This window comes from Mus caroli, chromosome 5 (assembly GCF_900094665.2).
Source record: "Mus caroli chromosome 5, CAROLI_EIJ_v1.1, whole genome shotgun sequence".
Taxonomy (NCBI): domain Eukaryota; kingdom Metazoa; phylum Chordata; class Mammalia; order Rodentia; family Muridae; genus Mus; species Mus caroli.
The window spans coordinates 96,996,435-97,019,433 of NC_034574.1; the positions used below are offsets into that span (position 1 = coordinate 96,996,435).

Genomic DNA, 22,999 nt, shown 5'->3' on the forward strand with positions numbered 1-22,999 from the left:
CGATGCTTAAGGCTAGCCCAGGAGAGATGTTACCCTCATGGATAACAGCATAGGGCCAGAGCCACAAGCTATGTCCTCTGTATCTTCATGGCTGTTGCTCCCACAGGCAGGAAAAGTCAGAAGCCATGACAGTCCTGAGCATGCTGAGGCCTCCACATACCAGGTTTACTGGAACCTGGGGTGTCTTCTCACATTAGTACTTTCTCATTGTCCTAGAAAAGGGCCAAATGTAAGACCAAAATACTGGGTTACTGTGGTTGTCATCTTTCATTTTATGACCCGTTTTGTGGTGTTCTTTGTTCTAAACAGACATTGATTACTATTCATAATGAAAATGAAGATAATTATATATATATGCATTTGGGCAACTGCCTGGGCCATTCCGGTAAGTGCACCTTCCCAATCAAGCCTTCTTACTTTGCTGTATCTTTCAACCCAATGTTGAAATGTACATATTTCCTTATGGTTTTACAGAGAAGTTGAGTCTAAACACTTAATAGAAATGTTAAGATTTGCATTACAGCTATTATGTGATATCATATGGGGTCTCGATGAAGGCAAACACATGCACCAATGCATGCTCCCTCCCTTCCTGTTGAAACATCCTAATGAAAGGATGACCCATTTTTTTTAAAAGTTTATTAAAATTAATTCAATGCTCCAAAGTCATGAAGCTTGTCTGCTCCATTCCACACAAATTTCACTGTAATGTCAACACACTGTATTCGGTTTGGGAAAAACTGAAGAAAGATCAGGGGCTAAAAGTCAGGTTTTTCAATGTTTCATGTGTGCTATTTGTGTGTTCACTGTGGGAAATCTGGAGCATCAGAACAAGTACAAAGGCAGGAACATTAAGAAAGTCGATCTGTTTGTCATTTCATCAGCTGGCTTCCACGTCTAACATTGTCACAGGGCGTCACATAACCAGATTCTGGGTTGTTCCTGTGCTTGAGAAGTTTTGTAAGCACTCCGGGCTCACTCTTGTAGGGCGACAAGTATCAGCTACCCGGGGCTGCTTCTCCAGCGGCCCATGCTCATGTTGCTTTAGGGGTTTGGGGCTGATCGACAACAACATTATAAAAATCCTCATTTTCTCTGCCTGAGACCCCACATAAGCACCGCAGCAGGCTCCTTTTCTTCTCTACATGGTCAGAGTGTGATCTGACCTTCATGTAATATCTGTGTCTTAACCTCTTCAGGTTCCCCAGTTAGTACCATTGGAAAGAAACATTGCTGAAAAATCTGTGACTGTGCCTCTTCTAACGCATCCAGGAACCACAGCACAGGTAAAAGACAGAAATACGAATGGTCCTTTCTTTTTCTGTTTTCAAGGCCCTTTTGCACTTTATCACTTTCTCTAAAATTTCCACCCATTTTTTTTCAGTTGGCCTTATTTGAAAACGATAGCCACAACTGACTTTCAATTGTGTCTCCTTTTCAGAATGAGTTACCTATCAACAACACCACTAGCAACAGCAATGACTCCCCAGATGGCAGTGAGATAGGAGAGCAGGTACTTAACGAGGACGGTTACAAAAGAGACGGGAATGGCTCCGAGTCAATACATGTAGGAGGGAAGGATTTTCCTACTCAGCCCAGTTTAGCAAATGAACAGGGGAGCACCGGTGAAGAACACAATGACGTAGAAACATACGGTCATGATGGGGTACATGCGAGAGGAGAGAACAGCACAGCAAATGGCATCAGAAGCCAGGTAGGAATTGTTGAAAATGTGGAGGAAGCAGAGAGCAGTGTCCACGGACAGGCTGGCCAGAATACAAAAACCGGGGGTGCTAGTGATGTGAGCCAGAATGGAGATGCTACCCTTGTCCAGGAAAATGAGCCTCCAGAAGCTAGCAGCAAGAATAGCACCAACCATGAGGCTGGAATACACGGAAGTGGGGTTGCTACACATGAAACGACGCCTCAGAGAGAAGGGCCGGGGAGTGAGAACCAGGGGGCTGAGGTGACACCAAGCATCGGGGAAGATGCAGGTTTGGATGATACTGATGGGAGTCCTAGCGGGAACGGAGTAGAGGAGGATGAAGATACAGGCTCTGGTGATGGTGAGGGTGCAGAAGCAGGAGATGGAAGGGAGAGCCATGATGGCACTAAGGGCCAGGGGGTGCAGTCTCATGGGGGAAACACTGACCACAGAGGTCAGGGTTCAGTTAGTACTGAAGATGATGACTCTAAAGAACAAGAAGGTTTCCCAAATGGACGCAATGGAGACAACAGCAGTGAGGAAAACGGTGTTGAAGAAGGCGACAGTACCCAGGCAATGCAGGACAGCCAGAAGCTCAGCCCCAAAGACAACAGAGATGCAGAGGGTGGGATCCTCAGCCAGTCAGAAGCATGTTCTTCTGGGAAGAGCCAAGATCAGGTAAGTTTAGAGGGCGGCGACTTCCATTCTTCCCTCCAGACTGTGATGGCTGTACCAAATAACTCCAGACAAACACGAGAGAGAAAACCCCAAACAAGCATAAAAGTACCATGCTAAGCATTTGGGTTCTATTTTAGCTACATTGAGTATTCTAATGAAAAGGCTGGAATTCTTAAAGACTTTCATGTAGGACAATTTTTAAAAAATATTTATTTTATTTTATGTATAGATGAGTATTCTGTAGCTGTCTTAAGACACACCAAAAGAGGGCATCAGATCCCATTCTAGATGACTGTGAGCTACCATGTGATTGCTGGGAATTGAACTCAGGGCCTCTGGAAGAACAGTCAGTGCTCTTAACCCCTGAGCCACCTCTCCAATATGTCTCTGATATAGGACAATTTTTAAAAATTCACAAACTTCTGTAAAATTAGTCAGAATGCTAGAAGTCAAGCTGCATAACGGTTCCATGATGTCTTTGTAAGACATTTTATTAGTTTGCATTCATCACACAGAATGACCAGCTTCACTATGACACTTTCATTACCATGCTTCAAGCCCTTACGAGTTAGAAACCTGGGTGGCTTATTAGAGGATCCAAACCCTGATACAGAGCACATTTGCATTCAAGTACTAGATCAGCAGGCACACATGAATCACTGCACTGGCAGCCTATCATCCTGCTCCTAAGGTCACTTCCTGAGACAGTTCTCCTCGGACCATGATGTTTTGTAGCAAATATTCACTAATTATCCATTCTTATTTACATCGTTCCACAGGGAATAGAAACTGAAGGTTCCAACAAAGGCAACAAAAGTATTATTACCAAAGAACCTGGGAAACTCAGTGGAAGTAAAGACAGAAATGGACACCAAGGAGTGGAGCTGGACAAAAGGAATAGCCCAAAGCAAGGGGAGTCTGACAAGCCTCAAGGCACTGCTGAGAAATCAGCTGCCCACAGTAACCCGGGACACAGCAGGATAGGTAGCAGCAGCAATAGTGACGGGCATGACAGTTACGATTTCGATGACGAGTCCATGCAAGGAGATGATCCCAACAGCAGTGACGAATCTAACGGAAGTGACACTAACTCTGAAAGCGCCAATGAGAGTGGCAGCCGTGGGGATGCTTCTTACACATCTGATGAATCAAGTGATGATGACAATGACAGTGACTCACATGCGGGAGAAGATGATAACAGTGATGACTCATCTGATACAGATGACAGTGACAGTAATGGTGATGATGACAGTGACAGTAATGGTGATGGTGACAGCGAGAGTGAGGACAAGGATGAATCTGACAGCAGTGACCATGACAATAGCAGTGACAGTGAGAGCAAATCAGACAGCAGTGACAGTAGTGACGACAGCAGTGACAGCAGCGACAGCAGTGACAGCAGTGACAGCAGCGACAGCAGTGACAGCAGTGACAGCAGTGACAGTAGTAACAGCAGCGACAGCAGTGACAGCAGCAACAGCAGCAGTAGTAGTGACAGCAGTGACAGCAGTGACAGCAGCAGCAGCAACAGTGACAGCAGTGACAGCAGCAGTAGTAGTGACAGCAGTGACAGCAGCGACAGCAGCAGTAGTAGTGACAGCAGCGACAGCAGCAGTAGTAGTGACAGCAGTGACAGCAGCGACAGTAGTGACAGCAGTGACAGCAGCAGCAGCAGTGACAGCAGCGACAGCAGTGACAGCAGCAGCAGTAGTGACAGCAGCGACAGCAGTGACAGCAGTGACAGCAGTGACAGCAGCAGCAGCAGTGACAGCAGTGACAGCAGCAGCAGCAGTGACAGCAGTGACAGTAGTGACAGTAGTGACAGCAGCGACAGTAGTAACAGCAGCGACAGCAGTGACAGCAGTGACAGTAGTGACAGCAGTGACAGTAGCAACAGTAGTGACAGCAGTGACAGTAGCGACAGCAGTGACAGTAGTGACAGCAGTGACAGTAGTGACAGCAGTGACAGTAGCGACAGCAGTGACAGTAGTGACAGCAGCGACAGCAGTGACAGTAGCGACAGTAGTGACAGCAGTGACAGTAGTGACAGCAGCGACAGTAGCGACAGTAGTGACAGCAGTGACAGTAGTGACAGCAGCAACAGCAGCGACAGCAGTGACAGTAGCGACAGCAGCGACAGTAGTGACAGCAGCGACAGCAGCGACAGCAGTGACAGTAGTGACAGTAGCGACAGCAGTGACAGCAGTGACAGCAGCGACAGCAGTGACAGTAGCGACAGCAGCGACAGCAGTGACAGCAGCGACAGCAGTGACAGTAGCGACAGCAGCGACAGTAGTGACAGCAGCGACAGCAGTGACAGCAGTGACAGCAGTGACAGTAGTGACAGCAGTGACAGCAATGACAGCAGTGATAGCAGTGACAGTAGTGACAGCAGTGACAGCAGTGACAGTAGTGACAGCAGTGACAGCAGCGACAGCAGTGACAGCGACAGCAGTGATAGCAGCGACAGCAGTGACAGCAGTGATAGCAGCAACAGTGACAGCAGTGACAGTGACAGCAAGGATAGCACTTCTGACAGCAGTGATGGTGACAGCAAGTCTGGTAATGGCAACAGTGACAGTGATAGCAACAGTGACAGTGACAGTGAAGGCAGTGACAGTAACCACTCAACCAGTGATGATTAGATCAGAGAGAACCCATGATATCCTCTATGTGACCTCTTGGTGAGTGATGGGAAGGCAGTGAAGGTTCCTAACCCAATGATGACAGGAGAGATGTGCAGATTGTGTGGAACCCATGGAGCTCATAGGGAGTAGAGCCAAACTCCAGCTCTCTCAGAGAGAATCTGGGTGTACCACCATTGGTACATGTGTGTTAAAATATATTCATGTTCAGAAAATATTTTTTAAAAGGATAAATCTAAACAGTATTTTAACAGGAACTGAAGAAAGCACTAAGACACATAGCTTCGATTTGAATGGCGGGTGCTTTAAAGAGCAGAGCTAGCAACATCACAGCCTGCTGCAGCCTCCTCCCTCAGTGCTCCAGGCAACAGAGAGCTAGTCTTCATGTTGTGCAGTGAGTGATGCTGTTCTGTGACATTCAACTCAACTACTCTGTCATTTACTTATTCCAGGGGAAATTACATTTAGGGCATGATCAAAACACTGCTGCAACTACTGGCCCTATCCAAGGTGCTGAGATAATCTTTGTGATGAGACAATAGCTATACATTATGAAAATTCCGAAGAATGAATGAGAAAAGAGCCCCAAGGATGGCTTGGACAGGATCTGACACATGCGGTTAAATTTCTGCATGGGCTGGATATGTACTAAGTCCCCAACCCCTGCACTTTGAACAGTGTCTCCCTTCCATCAGTGGCTCTCAAACCTTAAATAAACGAACAACATGGATGGATGATTTCAGGAGGTGGGATCATATTCTGGCTCTCCATGTACCACTGTGTTATTAGTTTTCTTCTAATCACAGCTCAAACAGTTTAATCAAGAGCTGTAAGGCTGTGCGTGTCAAGAGTGGGACCCTCTCTCTTTGGGCTCTAGGGCTCCTCAGAAAGCAAGAGAGGTAGTGAGAATAAACCACACCAAGACAGGAGGTGTGAACTGGAATTGTCTCAAGAAAACCTTAACCCTCAAGCCTTAAGGATATTTTTTGAAGATTTAGGGTTTTCCTTTGTCATTTCCCTATTTCCCCACCTAGGCAGTTATGCCAAATTTGGGTTAAATAGAAACTATTAAATACATTATAATGATAGTCGACTCTATTCTCCTTTTAGGCTTATTTTACCCAGAGTTTTGGAAGAGTTTCTTTTCTCAGGTGCTCACCTCCTTTTGTGAGAGTTTCTGAGTTAAGGGATATTGCTGAGGCTTTCACACGCTGCTATCTGTAAACGCGTTGTAACGCCCACACTGTAAAGCTCCAGGCTTCTGAGCTGCCACAGCTGTGACGTGACTCCAGACCCCCTCACCAGAAAATAAAGGTTCAGTCTTTGCCTTCTACTAGACCCCAAACTCTCCTTTGTTTGCTGTAACTTATGAAGCACCTGACTCTAGTAACCCGCCACACCCACTCGTCGAGGTTGTGATCACTAAAACCATGGGTAGAAAACTCATCGTGAACTGTGTAAGAAATGTAATGGAAGAGATAATGAACTTCAGTGTTATAATAAACATCTATTTATACAATTACTCACTGGGTAAATTCTTTATTCATAGTCTGCAAGCATTGTCCCCTCCCCCATTGTAAAATCTGGTGTATAAGATTATACTTCTTACACATATTTAGCCATTCTTATTAAAATAGGTATTTGTGAACACAAAATACAAACTTCAAAATACTACTTAAAAACGGTGCACATAATACTAAACCTTTGTCATCCAACCCACAGTTTCTTTTTCCTAGAGGCAATTCCTCTTACTAATGTTTTACAGATATTCCAGAAATATTATATGACTATATTCACCTATGTAACACACACAATGCACTCATCTTACATGTCAATTTAGCAGTATGCCTCGAACATTGGCTCATAGCACATAGATCAACCTCATTTCCTCGTAGTTCTGCTCATTTCATGAACCAATATAAGATATTTATCCTGTGCTCATGATATCTAGATAATAGCCCAAGTAAGTGTCATGGTCACTGTTTTATTTCTGTGAAGAGACACCATGACCACAGCAACTCTTATAAAGGAAAGCATTTAATTGGGGCTTGTTTACAGGTTCAGAGGTTTAGTCCATTATTGACACAGTGAGGAGCATGGTAGCTGAAAGTTCTACATCTGGATCTGTAGGCAGAGGAGAAGGAGCCACTATGTTGAGGTTGATCTTGTGCTGCTGTGCATTCAAATACTGGCCCCTGAGATCTGATTGCCCCGATGAGATCCTCACATACACCAAGTGATGCAATGTAAACCTTGCTTCCCAAGAACTGGTCAGTAAAAGACTAAAGTCTGAAATTGGGCAGTAGAGAGAGAAAGGTGGGAGACTTGAGGATCAAATAGAATGAGGGGTCTCAGGAGAGACCAAAGATGGAGGAGAGAAGGAGGCGACAAAGAGAGGAGGAGGCTGCCATAAGAGGAGATGGATCATGAGCACGTGGACAGGAGAAACAGCAACTGACAAGGGACATATGGCCTGGATGTAAGTTACAGTAGCTCAAAAACTGCCCAATATAGGCTTACAGCTTGTAAATAAAATACCAGGACTGTGTGGCTTTTTTTTTAATTGGGTATTTATTTCATTTACATTTCCAATGCTATCCCAAAAGTCCCCCACACACTCCCCCACCCACTCCCACACACACCTACTCCCACTTCTTGGCCCTGCCATTCCCCTGTACTGAGGCATATAAAGTTTGCATGACCAATGGGCCTCTCTTTCCAGTGATGGCCGACTAGGCCATCTTCTGATTCATATGCAGCTAGAGACACGAGCTCCGGGGTACTGGTTAGTTCATATTGTTGTTCCACCTATAGGATTGCAGATCCCTTTAGCTCCTTGGGTGCTTTCTCTAGCTCCTCCATTGGGGGCCCTGTGATCCATTCAATAGCTGACTGTGAGCATCCACTTCTGTGTTTGCTAGGCCTCGGCATTGTCTCACAAGAGACAGCTCTATCTGGGTCCTTTCAGCAAAATCTTGCTAGTATATGCAATGGTGTCAGCATTTGGAAGCTGATTATGGGATGGATTCCCAGATATGGCAGTCTCTAGATGGTCCATCCTTTCCTGTCCAAGTAGGTTTCATCCCAAGGAGGCAGGGATGGTTCAATATACGGAAATCCATCAACATAATCCACTATATAAACAAACTCAAAGACAAAAACCACATGATCATCTCGTTAGATGCAGAGATAGCATTGGACAAAATCCAACACCCATTCATGATAAAAGTCTTGGAAAGATCAGGAATTCAAGGCCCATACCTAAACATGATAAAAGCAATCTACAGCAAACCAGTAGCCAACATCAAAGTAAATGGTNAGAAGCTTGAAGCAATCCCTCTAAAATCAGGGACTAGACAAGGCTGTCCACTTTCTCCATACTTATTCAACATTGTACTTGAAGTCCTAGCCAGAGCAATTCGACAACAAAAGGAGATCAAGGGGATACAAATTGGAAAGGAAGAAGTCAAAATATCACTTTTTGCAGATGATATGATAATATATATAAGTGACCCTAAAAATTCCACCAGAGAACTCCTAAACCTGATAAACAGCTTTGGTGAAGTAGCTGGACATAAAATTAACTCAAACAAGTCAATAGCCTTTCTGTACACAAAGGATAAACAGGCTGAGAAAGAAATTAGGGAAACAACACCCTTCTCAATAGTCACAAATAATATAAAATACCTTGGCGTGACTCTAACTAAGAAAGTGAAAGATCTGTATAAGAACTTCAAGTCTCTGAAGAAAGAAATTAAAGAAGATCTCAGAAGATGGAAAGATCTCCCATGCTCATGGATTGGCAGGGTCAATATAGTAAAAATAGCTATCTTGCCAAAAGCAATCTACAGATTCAATGCAATCCCTATCAACATTCCTACTCAATTCTTCAACGAATTAGAAAGGGCAATCGGCAGATTCATCTGGAATAACAAAAAACCTAGGATAGCAAAAACTCTTCTCAAGGATAAAAGAACCTCTGGTGGAATCACCATGCCTGACCTAAAGCTGTACTACAGAGCAATTGTGATAAAAACTGCATGGTACTGGTATAGCGACAGACAAGTAGACCAATGGAATAGAATTGAAAACCCAGAGATGAACCCATACACCTATGGTCACTTGATCTTTGACAAGGGAGCTAAAACCATCCAGTGGAAAAAAGACAGCATTTTCAACAAATGGTGCTGGCACAACTGGCGGTTATCATGTAGAAGAATGTGAATTGATCCATTCCTATCTCCTTGTACTAAGGTCAAATCTAAGTGGATTAAGGAACTCCACATAAAACCAGAGACACTGAAACTTATAGAGGAGAAAGTAGGGAAAAGCCTCAAAAATATGGGTACAGGGGAAAAATTCCTGAATAGAACAGCAATGGCTTGTGCTGTAAGATCGAGAATCGACAAATGGGACCTCATAAAGTTGCAAAGCTTCTGCAAGGCAAAAGACACCGTCAATAAGACAAAAAGACCACCAACAGATTGGGAAAAGAGCTTTACCTATCCTAAATCAGATAGGGGACTAATATCCAATATATATAAAGAACTCAAGAAGGTGGACTCTAGAAAATCAAATAACCCTATTAAAAAATGGGGCTCAGAGCTGAACAAAGAATTCTCACTTGAGGAATACCGAATGGCTGAGAAGCACCTGAAAAAATGTTCAACATCCTTAATCATCAGAGAAATGCAAATCAAAGCAACCCTGATATTCCACCTCACACCGGTCAGAATGGCTAAGATCAAAAATTCAGGTGACAACAGATGCTGGCGAGGATGTGGAGAAAGAGGAACACTCCTCCATTGTTGGTGGGATTGCAAGCTTGTACAACCACTCTGGAAATCAGTCTGGCAGTTCCTCAGAAAATTGGACATAGTAATACCAGAGGATCCTGCAATATCTCTCCTGGGCATATATCCAGAAGATGTTCCAACTGGTAAGAAGGACACATGCTCCACTATGTTCATAGCAGGCCTTATTTATAATAGCCAGAAGCTGGAAAGAAGCCAGATGCCCCTCAACAGAGGAATGGATACAGAAAATGTGGTACATTTACACAATGGAGTACTACTCAGCTATTAAAAAGAATGAATTTATGAAATCCCTAGGCAAATGGATGGACCTGGAGGGCATCATCTTGAGTGAGGTAACCCAATCACAAAGCAACTCACACAATATGTACTCACTGATAAGTTGATATTAGCCCAGAAACTTAGGATACCCAAGATATAAGATACAATTTGCTAAATGTATGAAACTCAAGAAGAACGAAGACCAAAGTGTGGACACTTTGCCCTTTCTTAGAATTGTGTGTCTTTTATATGGGCTAGCTGGACTATATAATTCCTTTTCCAAATTGGCGCCCAACATGGGACAATAAGAGCCCAAGCTTACAGCCTGAGAAGGCCCAAGAGAAGGGTGGGGGTGTGGTGGGGTGATGAGGTGGGAGGGTGGGGTGAGGTGGGATGGGGATAGTCAGACTAACTGGACAAGAGGCCTGGTCTCTTTTAAAAAGGAAAGAAAGTAGACAAAAGCCTCAGATACACTAGAAAAAACTAGGCCTGGAGCTATGGGTGAAGGCCTGAAACAACGCAGAAGCATGGAAGATTGTGGAGGCATGGTCAGGACTGAGCTGAGCGTGCAAAGCTGGTTGCTATAGATATTTGCTGGCCCAAGGAGTCCTTAGACACACAGCAGTTTATAATAGAGTACTTTTCCCTAACTGCAATAAGACTATAAGGTCCTAAACTTCTGAACTGGTAAGGTCTTAAGTTTAAAATTGGTAAATTGATATCTTTAAGGAAAGAGTCAGAGATAAAATGGAAAAATACTTTCCATGTTAAAAAAAATGGAAAACAGGACAGCAGAAGGCCCTTGGATTCTTATATCATTTCATTTTAGTTGTCATGGAGCTAGTTACAATATGTTCACTAATGATCACAGTTTTATGTCCTTGCTCTAAGAATGTTCAAAATAAAACAGACTTACATAAGGAGAGAACTGAGACGTGGGGTGGTGAATTACAAGCAATATAGATAAAGAAAAAAGGCCCTTCCCGATAGAAAAAAAGGACATTGGCGGGGCAGCTGGAACTCAGATCTCTCTGGCTGTGAGATGCTTGTCTGCTCTTTCTGCTAAGGGCTCACTGATACAATGTTGCAACACCTTAATTCCGAGGAGTAACAGACAAGGTTTTGCTGCTACATATATAGTCAATAAATTTTATTATTTTATTGGCTACAAAATCTTCAAAACTTATCATGCTATTATCTTGAATGGCATAGATAAAAATTTATATTGAAGCTTGGTTACATACAGTCCAAACTAGTTTCAGAAAGGTAGGTGTCTTTCACCTGCTCAAACAACAAAAATCTTCATTGACTGACCTGTACACCTTGCATAGCCCATACATTGTTGGTACAGAACTGTATATTACTTGTGAGAACTTACTTGTTCACTTAAAATAACAACCAAGGAAGCAGCCCCAACAAGATATGGCCTTGGGGATGCTGGTATGCCTGTTCCTGCCTCAGATTGCCTTGATGATGTTTCCTTGGGAGACTTTCTTCCAGAATAGCTTCAGGGAGGGCTGCTGACCCCAGATGACCTCAGTTTGTTCCGTCTTGCAGATGGATCCAGCTAGGACATCAATTAAGCCCTGCAATTTCCTATCCCACAGAGACTGGACAGCAAATGATACAGCTACTGCTCCCAGGATTTGGCCAGTATCCTAATTTTCTTAGGCTCCCCAAGAAATGCCATCAACCCCAAACAGCAGAAAGCAATTTAAAGAGAACATGTCACCCCATTCCAAAGAGATAGGGTATATGATTTTTAGTTATTCTATTGGGTGATGGATGCTTGTTGTTATAAAGGGGTTGGTTGCAAGTTTTTAAATGGTCTTGATCAGGGAGAAAACAAAGTATAGCAGGTTAGACTCAGGGATTCCCCTTTTTCCTTTCCTCTATCCTTCTTTCTTATATAGGGAAAGAAGGGTTCAAAACAAACAGGGAGATACAGGAAAATATAGAAATAATAAGTAGATTATTAAATCTACTCTTAGAGTTAGTACTAGCCAAAAATCTTACATTATTATAGATCTTTGTATATTGATACAAAATTGAGGTTATATTTTGTTATATTGCTATAGATCTTTATTATATTGATACAAGATTTGAGGTACTTATATAGGCATCGGACAGATGCAACTCATTTGAAGATGTTGTGTAAAGTTCTAGTCTCTTTTAAAGCTGGTATTACAAACTCTTTAGGATAATTAAGAAATACAAGTTGATAGACAGTCAAACACATGGTAATATTAGATACTAGAATAGTTTATTACAATAAAATACTTCTAGCTAAAAACAAGTTTACCTATTCAGATATTCTGATTAGATAGATGATCTTCAAAAACCTTGGAGGCCTACAGAATATGAAATTTTAAGATTTTTTTAAATTAAATTAAGACTTTTCTTGACATTGAGACATTTCAGCTCCTTGCAGTACCCCATTCAACTTGGGAAAATACGATGGGCATTGGAGGACCTTCGTTTGGAGATGGATTCTGCTGGAGTCCAATTCTGAGTGAGGACCAGGGCCTGAAGCAGGCAGATGCAAGAGCAGAGAGGGAGGAATCAGAATGGGGCACCTTTTAGTTTTGTTTCACGAGAGACTGGACAGAGAACAAGCACATCTCGGTATGACTTGATCCACTCTAACAACCTGTCTCTCTTGCAGTCTTTACACAAAACCATTTCCTCAAAAAACTTTAATCACTGATTGCATCTTAGGCTCTAATCTTCCTTACATAATCTTCATTACATAAGCACGTAAAAGAAAACTAAAAATTAACATTATGATAAAAATCAGTTTTCTTTTAACTCAATGTCTTTTCTCTTATGATCAGTGTTGTAAAGACTTGTGGTCACAGAAATGTTAGATAGGACATCTCTATTTAAGTTTGGCTAAGTTAATAAATCAGAAGTCATTTCCTATAACATTTTGTATCAAGTGTATCCTGTATTATTTTATTAACTGGAATATTTAATTTTTCTATGGAAATACAATCTCTCAGTTCCTTTTTTAAAATTCTCTCCTTTTCTCCTCTGATTATCTTCTACATTTGATATATGACCACCATCCCTTCCTTTGAGTTTTAAAGTATTTTGTGGCCCCTTTGGCCACACATAAGCATTGCTTAAACAAGTATAATCTTTTTTATTTTTCTACTATATCACAAAAAGTCCTGATCTGACAAATCTGCTTAGGAAGTCAGGCAGTTCATAAACCCTATTTCTGTGTCATGTGCCCCAGCTTCAGTGTGATCCACATCTTTTTCACACTCCTGTAAAGGGGAGAAGAACATCAGAATTCCTAAAATTGCTGGCTCTGCCTTCAGTATGGCACAAAGGTTTGTCCTCAATCGTATAATCAAAACCTCATCCTGACAACACTAGTTCTGAGGTTCTGAGGCTGGCCATCCACAGAGTGACAAGAAAACCTAACGACTCAGTTATGGTTTGTTAACTCCTGAAATTTTCCTAAGTTTTTATTCTTTCATGTTTTTCCCCCTCAGATACTATGTCTCATGCTCATTAATGCTACTTAAGTAATAGGTTCTATGGAAGACTCAATTTCTGCATAGCTGACTCTCCCAGGGAACTACCATGAATTTTATTCTTAGTAACACCAGATTTTGTAAGAATTGTTACATTATCGCAGCCCCAGCCTTCCATGAGGGGCCCTTAGAAGCAAGGAATTCAAATATTAATCAGAAACACAAGCATAGGTTGTGTAGCAAATTTCCACCAAGAGCAGCAATGGGTCAGTTCCGGTTGTCCCAGCACTGGAACATTGTCAAGCAATGACTGCAAGAGCTTGGCATGACCAGGCTTTCATTATGACAAACTAGTCACTAGGCAAAGAGAATGTTCTAATTTCATCTGCAGACAAAATGCTCTTACAAAATGGAGAAAATTTGGATGCAGGCAAAGTTGACTGCCAAGCACTGCCAAGACAGGTTGAAGATTATATAGTCATAGTCTCACAATGAAACATAACAAAGAATCTAAGAAAGTGTATTAAGGTCTAAGGAGGTGTTTTAAGGTTGGTAAATGAAGATCATAGGATTAGATGGTGTTTTATGAAGGTTGGAGGAAATTGTAAATGGGTGTTTTAGGTTGGTAAATGCAATTATGAAAGTTAGAGGATTTAAATGCTTAAGATGGTAATGGAAAAAGTAATTTAAATACAGAACTTTGAACTCACCAAGATACAATAGATAAAAAATATTTTCTCCTAAGTTGCCAAATACAGATGGACTGGATGTTGTGAATATATTTATTACACCATGGATTTCATAATTGCTCTTACTATATATAGTTCCTTATTGTAAGAGAAAGAGCCTTTTTTATTTAGACAAAAAAGGGGAAATGTTGGGGTTGGTCTGGTGCTGCTGTATACTCAAATACTAAATACTGGGTCCCAAGATCTGATTGCTCCCAATGAGCAGCAGATCTTTACACACCAAGTGATGCCATGTAAACCTTGCTCCCCAAGTTATTGGTTGATAAAAGGCTAAAGTCTGGGATTGGGCAGTAGAGAGAGAAAGGTGGAAGACTCGAGGATCAAATGAGGGCATCTTAGGAGAGATCAGGGGAGGAGGTAAGAAAGAAGTGACAAAGAGAGGAGGAGGGTGCCATGAGAGGAGATGGATCATGAGCACGTGGCCAGGAGAAACAGCAAGTGACAAGGGACATATGGCTGGGATATAAGTTACAATAGCTCAAAAAGTTGCCCAATATAGGCTTACAGCTTATAAATAAAATACCAGAATCATGCATCTTTAATGTGGCTTAGCTAGAATATGTCATTCCTTTTATACCACTGGGATTGGAATGTCACCCCCAGTGACACACTTCCTCCAAAAAGGCCACACATCCTAATCTTTCTCAAGTAGTGCCACTTTCTGATGACTAAGCATTAATGTATTGGGGCCATTCTTATCCAAACTACCACAGTCATAATACATCCATCAGGTTCTTAGAAAGCTTTCTCCCTAAAGAATATTTTTATGAGGTTAGATGCTTAGGACCTAGAATTATACTGGAACTCATGAAGGAAGATTATGACCTTGCTTTTCTTGTATAAACATTTATATCTGAATTTGGAATTTCAGGGCAAAAATGGAGGAGGCACAATTGAAAATGTCTCAAGGTTCAATCCTTTGAATGCCAGAAAAGTATTATCAGGGAAAAACCTTACTTTACTTACCAGAGTAAAGATTAATAAGCAATTTCCTCATACTGTTCATCAGGGCAATGGTTTTTAGGTTCTATTTCTAATGACCTGTGTCTGTGTTAGGGAATTCCCATGAGCACCAAGGTGTTCATGGAGACCAGAAGAGGATGTCAGATCTCCTGGAGCTAGAGTGAAGCCACGTGTAAGCTGCCTGATGTGGATGCTGGAAACCAAACTTGGAACCTTTATTAGCCCTTATACTCTTAATTGCTGAGTCATCTCTCCAGTCTCTGACAGCAGTGTTCCCTAAATCCCAGATTGTTAATCAACTAGTCACTTATTATAATTATATCAATTTAATGAGTTACAAAAAATACTTAAGGTGAAAGAGTAAGGAAAAATCGTAACACAGTGGGTTGTGAAACTATATACATATACATATTGTCTTAGGATTTACTGCTGTGAACAGACACCATGACCAATACAAGTCTTATAAAGGGTAACATTTAATTGAGATGGCTTACAGGTTCAGAGGTTCAGTCCATTATCATCAAGGAATGGCAGCATCCAGGTAGGCATGGCGCAAGAGGAGCTGAGAGTTCTACATCTTCACCTGAAGGTTTCTAGCAGAATACTGACTTCCAGGTAGCTAAGATGAGGGTCTTAAAGCCTACACCCACATTTACACACCTACTCCAACAAGGCTATACCTACTCCAACAGGGTCACACCCTCTAATAGTGCCACTTCCTGGGCTGAGCATATGCAAACCATCACACACATATATATACACACAGAGATATGTTGAAGTGCGCCTATGCTAGAGACACGTGCAATGTCTTTTTAACTGTTGGCTGTGGTTAGGAAAAGTAGAGAACCATTGGTTTAGGAAGACATTACTGCCCTGGTAATTTGATACTGATTTTCAACATTAACTTTTCTCCTTACAAACCTCTAACTTTCTTGCCCAACTTTGAAGATCAAATTGAAAAGAAAGCACAAGAATATTGGGGATGTAATTGAATGGGTGGAAGGGATCTATCTCTAGCATGCATGGAGCCAGCATTTGGTCCCTGGCACCTCAAGCAACCCCAAACCAGACAGAGTCCCATCCTTGTCCTCTCAGCACTGTGAAGGCAGAACCAGAAGTTCAAGGTTGTTCTCAGCAGCACAGGGAATTCAGGGTAGTGTGGATAGCATGGCGTCCTCAAGACCTTGGGGAGGGAGGGGGAAGGAGAGAGGCTGAAAGCTAGAGGGACAGGAGAGAAGGCAAGAGGGAGAGAAAGGAGGATGGAGGGAGGGGAGAAAGAGTGAGAGAGTTGGGAGGAAGTGAGAGAGGGAGAAAAATGAGGGCATGGGGAGAGAAAGAGAGACAGACAGATATGGAGGCAGAGAGGAAGGTGGAGGGAAGGAGAGAAAGAGGGATGGATGGAGGGAGGGATTCAGAAAGAGACATAGACAGTGATAGAGTCAGAGTCAGACAGAGAGAAACAGAGGGACAGAGAAATGGATACATTCCCTGGGTTTACTTATGTCATGGAGGAAGGACCAAAGTTAACAATTGTCATTCTTGAGTCTCCTATATGTCCTGGAATTCATTGGGAAATTAAGCTATCTTCTCAGTTGCATACATAAGCTGTTCCCTGTATGACCAAAGACAAAAATCGTAAGAGTCCATCACAGCTTGTTCCTCCCTACTAGACCTGGTAATTCCTCCTACACCTGATCAGAACATTGGTTAGGAAACAGTGAGGGTTTTCTGTTGTGATAGTTGATACTTTCATTTCAAAATCTAGTTCTCACACAGCAGGATAGCATTTAGAAAAGTCATACTTCATCGTATAAATACATTTACAACTATTAACCAGACTGGAATTTCCCAGACGTAAACCTTGCTTTACGGTTTGCCATGGAAGTTTTGAAAAGCCATAGACCAAAATAACCAGGAACAATTTTCCTCTCCCTAAAAGGAGCAGAAACAGAACAGATTTGAACAGTCACAGATGAAAAACACCATCGTGGTCTCCCAGGGTTCTGTTCTTGGCTGCCTGGGAGCAAATCCTCCAGGGAAGGAAATAAATCCTACAGTGTTCCCTGAAAAAAGGTCCCAAGCTTCTAACGCCAGGAGAGTGGGGAGAGAGGAGCAGGCAGTGCCTGTGTGCAGTCACACACCCGGGCCACTAGTTCAAAGTCTAAATGCTTTTCCTCTGAATGCTTTCTCTGTTGTTTATAAGCCATTCAGTCTATGATACTTTACTATAGCAACCAAGACTGGGACAAATGGTCTGCCAAAAGCAATAAAGACATAGAATAGTCGGATCAGTTCTCCCCTCTCGATACCCAAAGCAACCCGAGACTCTGTGTTGTCATCGCTACATCTTGTTATGACAAGAAGTTTATGTCCCTGCTTAACTCACCAATGAACAGACCCTCCTCTCGGGTTTGTATTCCCACCATGGTGCCTAGAAACCAATTTGATCTATAAACACGGGCTACGGAGTGAGTGAAGGCAGGCAGTAGTTGAGACGGAGTCTCCTGAGGGCACCAGTTGGGTGTTCCCAATATTGTAAATCCCTCATTAGAAGCAGAGTCTACCTAGGGGTGAATGGCCAGTTCAGCAAGACCTGAATGCAAATTCAAAGAGAAATTAAGAGAAGGAAGATGAGCCGGGCAGTGGTGGCTCACACCTTTAATCCCAGCACTCGGGAGGTAGAGGCAGGTGGATTTCTGAGTTTGAGGCCAGCCTGGTCTACAGAGTAAGTTCCAGGACAGTAAGGGCTACACAGAGAAACCCTGTCTCAAAAAAGAGAAGAGAGAGAGAGAGAGAGAGAGAGAGAGAGAGAGAGAGAGAGAAGGAAGATGAGGTAGGGAGTTAAGAGGAACTAACATATTGTACTTGTCACATCTCAACATCTCAAGTGTTATATTCTTAACTTAAAAAACAAAAATGTCATATAATATGTTGTAAAGTAATAATCAACATGATCTGAGACAAACCTATTTGTTTCTTTAAAATTTGCAATGAACGCGTAACCGTTTCACAAAGAGCCCACAAGGGGTGGGACTGTCCTGGTGACGGACACACAATGAGGGAAGGAAAAGAAGGTGGAGGTGAGGAATAAAATACAGAGACCACAAACATTCAGGGAAAAGGAAATTAAAGTAAGTTATTGGGAACAGGATTAGGAACTATATAAAATGGGTACATAATTAGGTTACAATTTAAATCTATGTATATAATTTTACATTCTAAGGGAATAAAACTAGTAGATATGCAGAGATTTTATTGGCAAGAAAAAAATTATTTTTCTGGCTTTGATGAGAATGTATGAGAGCTTTAAAAAGATAATATGTGTGTGTTGTGGTGTGTGTGGTGTGTGTGATGTGTGTGCCTGTTGTGGTATGTATGTATGTATGTATGATGTATGTATGTGTGTATTTAAGAAAGGCAGATCCAATTTAATTCACACAGACTCTCACATACACAGATCAAGCTAAGGCCTAAGGACACAGTAATATCCATGCAAGTTAATGTGCGTGTGAATGAAGTGGGCTGTGTCTATGTAATAATTACTGTTGTCAGAGAAGCCCTTGATGGCTATGCTTCTCCTCATCCAGTTCAGCTACCTCAAAGTGACATAGTGACGTAACAGCCAGGTGAATTAGAAACCCATTTATCATCCAGTTTCTTATATTCCTCTGGCATGTTGATGGTGCAGTTGATGAATATTTTTTCCATCAATATAAACGGCTTATGGGAATATAAATATGTGCCTAATCTGTGTTTTTTCAAATAAATATAATTTGTTCTTTTCACACGCTACAAGGAAAAGTATGAATAATTGAGAAAACACACTCCACCAGATTTGTGTGCAGACAAGCACCTGAGATCCAGTGGGCTCCGAGGTGCTGCAATCAGCTTGTCCCTCTGTCTGTCTGCACTTCTCTGTTTTTGCCAGCATACACACTCAGGCTTAGACAGACCTCCACATGGTTGATCTCATTCTTAAAACACACTTCTCAGCTCAGGGAAGGTCAGGAGCCTAATGCAGGAACATGAACAGCTCTGTCATAATTTGGTCTAAGCATCATTTAAGGTTGGCAAAGGAAACACATGGCTGGAATGGAAGCAACATCATTTATTTTTATTCTAGTAGCAATTTTCTTGAGATCAGAACATTCTGAGGTCTCCAGATTGGAAAAGAATCAATTTTTTTGTGCTAGATTTAAGCTCAACTTTTCCAAATAACCAATTTATGACATTGTAAATTCGAGAATAGACTCTAGGTAGCTGTAATTTTCAGATGTTTAAAAAGAAAATTGGAAAAGTTCTTATATAGCTCCCAAGGGTCAAAGCCACCACCACCACTGCAACAGCAAAGATCAATGTAAGTGCAGGACGGAGAAAAGGAAGGGTTTCAAACTCCGAGATGTATGCTGCTCCCAAACTACTGTGGGCGTGCAGGCAGGGTCTGAAGTTGGGAATGATTGTTGGTGGCTTTCTCCCAAAGAGCCTGCTTCCCACCTCCTGACTGAGGACACCAGCCAGTGCAGAGGACCTTTCCAATCTGATTTCTCAGCGACATAGTACTTTCATAAAGACAGACAGTTCCTTACCTCTAATTTGGTTCAGTTTATACAGGAATGGCAGGTGCCTCAGCTGTCTATGTATCTGAAAACCTTTGAGCGAATTAGCTGCTTACACATCTTCACGCTAAGGTGACCCATAGCTCTCTGTTTTATTTTTGTAAGGGCATTGCAGATTCAAAGGTTCGGTTACGTGCTAGCCTTCAGTGTGTTGTAGTTTCATTGTTTCCTTTGTCGCTGGTGAAGGCTATTGAAGCTGCCTCCCGCAACAATCGCCAGATTATGAATTTTCTTCTTCACCAAATCTGAATCCCCTGTTCTTCAATCTTAAGATCACGAGTCTCAAAAAACACATTGGTCAAAAGAAAAGGAGCAACTCAAAATAACGAAATCTCTTTATCCCACACTATATACACAACAGTTTTAAGGTAACAATAATATCACGATCACTGGTATAATTAAGAACAGTCTAAATTACTTTTGTGTAAATATTCTTCATTTCAACTTTCTATGCTGTAAAGCAGGAAACGTTTACTTTAGTCTATTTACTTTACTTATTGAATTTTATTCCTCTAGGGGTGCAACCCCTCTACAACCTCCTGTCTTTACATTTTCAGAGAGTTCTAAGCTGCTGCTGCTGCTAGGCCTTGAATCTGTAACCAATTCTTTTGGCCAGTCAGAGTTTGTCAGCTATCTGTTTGCCCTGCATCAATTACACTGCTTGAACTTGCTCAGGGAGAGATATTCCAAGAAGATTCCTGGAGTAATGGCCTCCTCTAGCTCTGTGCTTAATGATCTCCAGGACATAAGGAAGACTTCCAAATAGTGGCCAGATAAAGTTAAATTTCAGATTTCCTAAGAAGACTCAGACATAATTTTCTCAGGAAAAAACATTAAAATGAATCATAATATAGGAAGTCCCCAAGACTGCAACACACAGAGACCAAAACCCAAAAGTCAGAGAGAGAAAGAGTGACTATAGCCATCGCCAGCTTTGCTGGAACTGTGTCCGGCAGCTGTGCTGGCCTTGTGCCTCTCACTGTTTCCAGTGGGTATGGCTGTGCCAGAGTAAAAGCCAAATAATACTGGTCTATGAAAAGGACATACTAGTCAAATGATCACTAATGACATTCTTTTCCACTCGTGCATCAAGGCCTTGCTTGGCTGTCACCAGAGAAGCTTCCTCCTGCAGCAGATGGGAACCAATACAGAGACTCACAGCCAGACAATGTGCAGAGTGACAGACTTGTAACACCCACTCCTAAATGGGATGTCTCCATCAAATCTCCCCCCTCAGAGCTCAGGAAACCCAGAAAAGGAGACAGAAAGAGTGTGAGAGCCACAGGGGATAAGAACACCAGGTAAGCAGGGCCCTCTACTTCAACAGGATCAAAGCTCATATGAAATTACAGAGGCCAAAGCAGTATGAACAGAGTCTGCACACCTCTGCACCAGATGGGGCCTTAAAGATGAAAGAAGTGGACACAAGTCCCATTCCTAACCCAGAGGCATCTACAATTGATAACCTCTGCCAATGAAAGATTAATTTTTTTCCCGAGGGAGTCTCACCTTAAGTCCACCCTTAAGGGTAGGATATATGATCAGCAGCAGATAGCCAACAGAAAATAAACTCGAGAGAATCTTTGGAGGTTCCTTGTCTCATCATGTCATGTTTGTTTGTTTTATTGCATATATATAGATATAGATACACACACACATATATATACATATATATAAATATATAATGTTATATGTATTATATACAATATAAACACAATATATAACATGTAATATGTGACATGTGGTATGTAATATGTAAAACATACATATGTATATATAATATACATACATTTTACACATATAAAATATATAAATATATATGTATTACATATATATATGTGTGTGTGTATGTGTGTGTTTTCTTACCCTACCAGTTTTTTGGGTATGTATATATCATGACTTCCAGTTTAGTGTTTTTATGGCATTCCTGAGTGTGCAAATGAGTGGGTCTTGCATCTATATCTGTTTCTTGTGTTTTTCCCCTGGGCTTTTCTTCTCCTATTTGCTTTTTTTGTCCTATTCCAATGTGTTACTTTTAGCTTAATTTAATTTTCTTATTATGCACTAGAAGCATGTTTGATTTCTAATGAAAGACAGAAAGGGGGTGGATCTGGATGGGAGAGGAGGCGTGGAGTAACTCGGGGTAGTAGAGGGAGGAAAATGGTAATAGAGTTCAGTACATGGGGGGAAAAATCTAATTTCAATAAAAGGAAAAAAAAAAGAAGAAAAAAGAAAAAAAAGTCTCACAAAGCTTGGGATGCAAGCCCAGCCATCTTAGTATCAGGGACACCACCGAGGCAGGATACATTTTCCAAGTTCAAGCTAGCCTGGGCTACAGAGTGAGACTATGTATCAGAAAACAAAAGTAACAAGGGGGAAAAAAAGAAGAGTGTTGTTGTACAGCCCTGTGGGGAAGTAAAGGCAGGCGGGCTAGGAAGAGTTATCTCAAGGTAGCTCTGTAAGTATTCAGTGAAGTCTAGCCTCCGGTGGATAGAGGTGACCTCATTGGGAAATAAAAGAACCTGGTCAGTAAGCTGGGAAGGCATTGGACAGAAGTGGTATAAGAGACAAGAATAGGCTCTGGGTGTTTCTGAATCCATAGCCAGTGCCTCCTGTAGAGCCAGCAAGGCCACACCCCCCAGGACCTCTGTCTGCCCTGATCCCTCAGTCAGCTTGAGGAAGTGGTTGCAGAGTTTTCCTTTCCTATTAGAATCCAGTGACTTTATTAGCGTATGTCCTGGTGGACTGTGGAGATAGCTCTGTATTTCTTGTGTAAGTATGAGGACAAGCTTTGTACAGGCATAATCTGTGCAAATAAGGCAGCCATGAAGGCTAATGCTTTTAAACTTTGTGCTAGGGAAGTGGAAGGCAGGCCAGTCCATCTAGCTTGCTTGGTGGCCCCACGGTTAGTGAAAGGTGTGTGTGTGTGTGTGTGTGTGTGTGTACAAGTATGTACACACCCCAGCACTCACATACAGGCCAGAGGCAACTTTGTGAAGTCACTTTCCTCTTTCCACCTTTGTGTGGGTTCCAGGGCTGGGACTCAGTTTAACAGGCTTGTGTGACCGGGTTCTGAAGTGTAA

General features: G+C 42.0%; 1 protein-coding gene across 1 annotated transcript; it reads left to right on the forward strand.

Moving 5' to 3' along the window:
• The first annotated feature begins 328 nt into the window (after positions 1 to 328).
• Dspp (dentin sialophosphoprotein) lies at positions 329 to 5,028 on the forward strand. The gene is made up of 5 exons (XM_021163941.1): positions 329 to 385; positions 1,200 to 1,286; positions 1,442 to 2,383; positions 3,163 to 3,815; positions 3,936 to 5,028. The coding sequence occupies exons 1-5, from the start codon at positions 329 to 331 to the stop codon at positions 5,026 to 5,028; spliced, it is 2,832 nt and encodes a 943-aa protein (XP_021019600.1).
• Positions 5,029 to 22,999: the final 17,971 nt, after the last annotated feature.

Coding starts and splice junctions, on each gene's coding strand:
- Dspp (XM_021163941.1), top strand. CDS start 329: ATGAAAATGAAGATAATTATATATATATGCATTTGGGCAACTGCCTGG. Junction 386..1,199: donor CAACTGCCTGGGCCATTCCG/GTAAGTGCACCT, acceptor TAACCTCTTCAG/GTTCCCCAGTTAGTACCATT. Junction 3,816..3,935: donor GACAGCAGTGACAGCAGTGA/CAGCAGTGACAG, acceptor TGACAGCAGCAG/TAGTAGTGACAGCAGTGACA.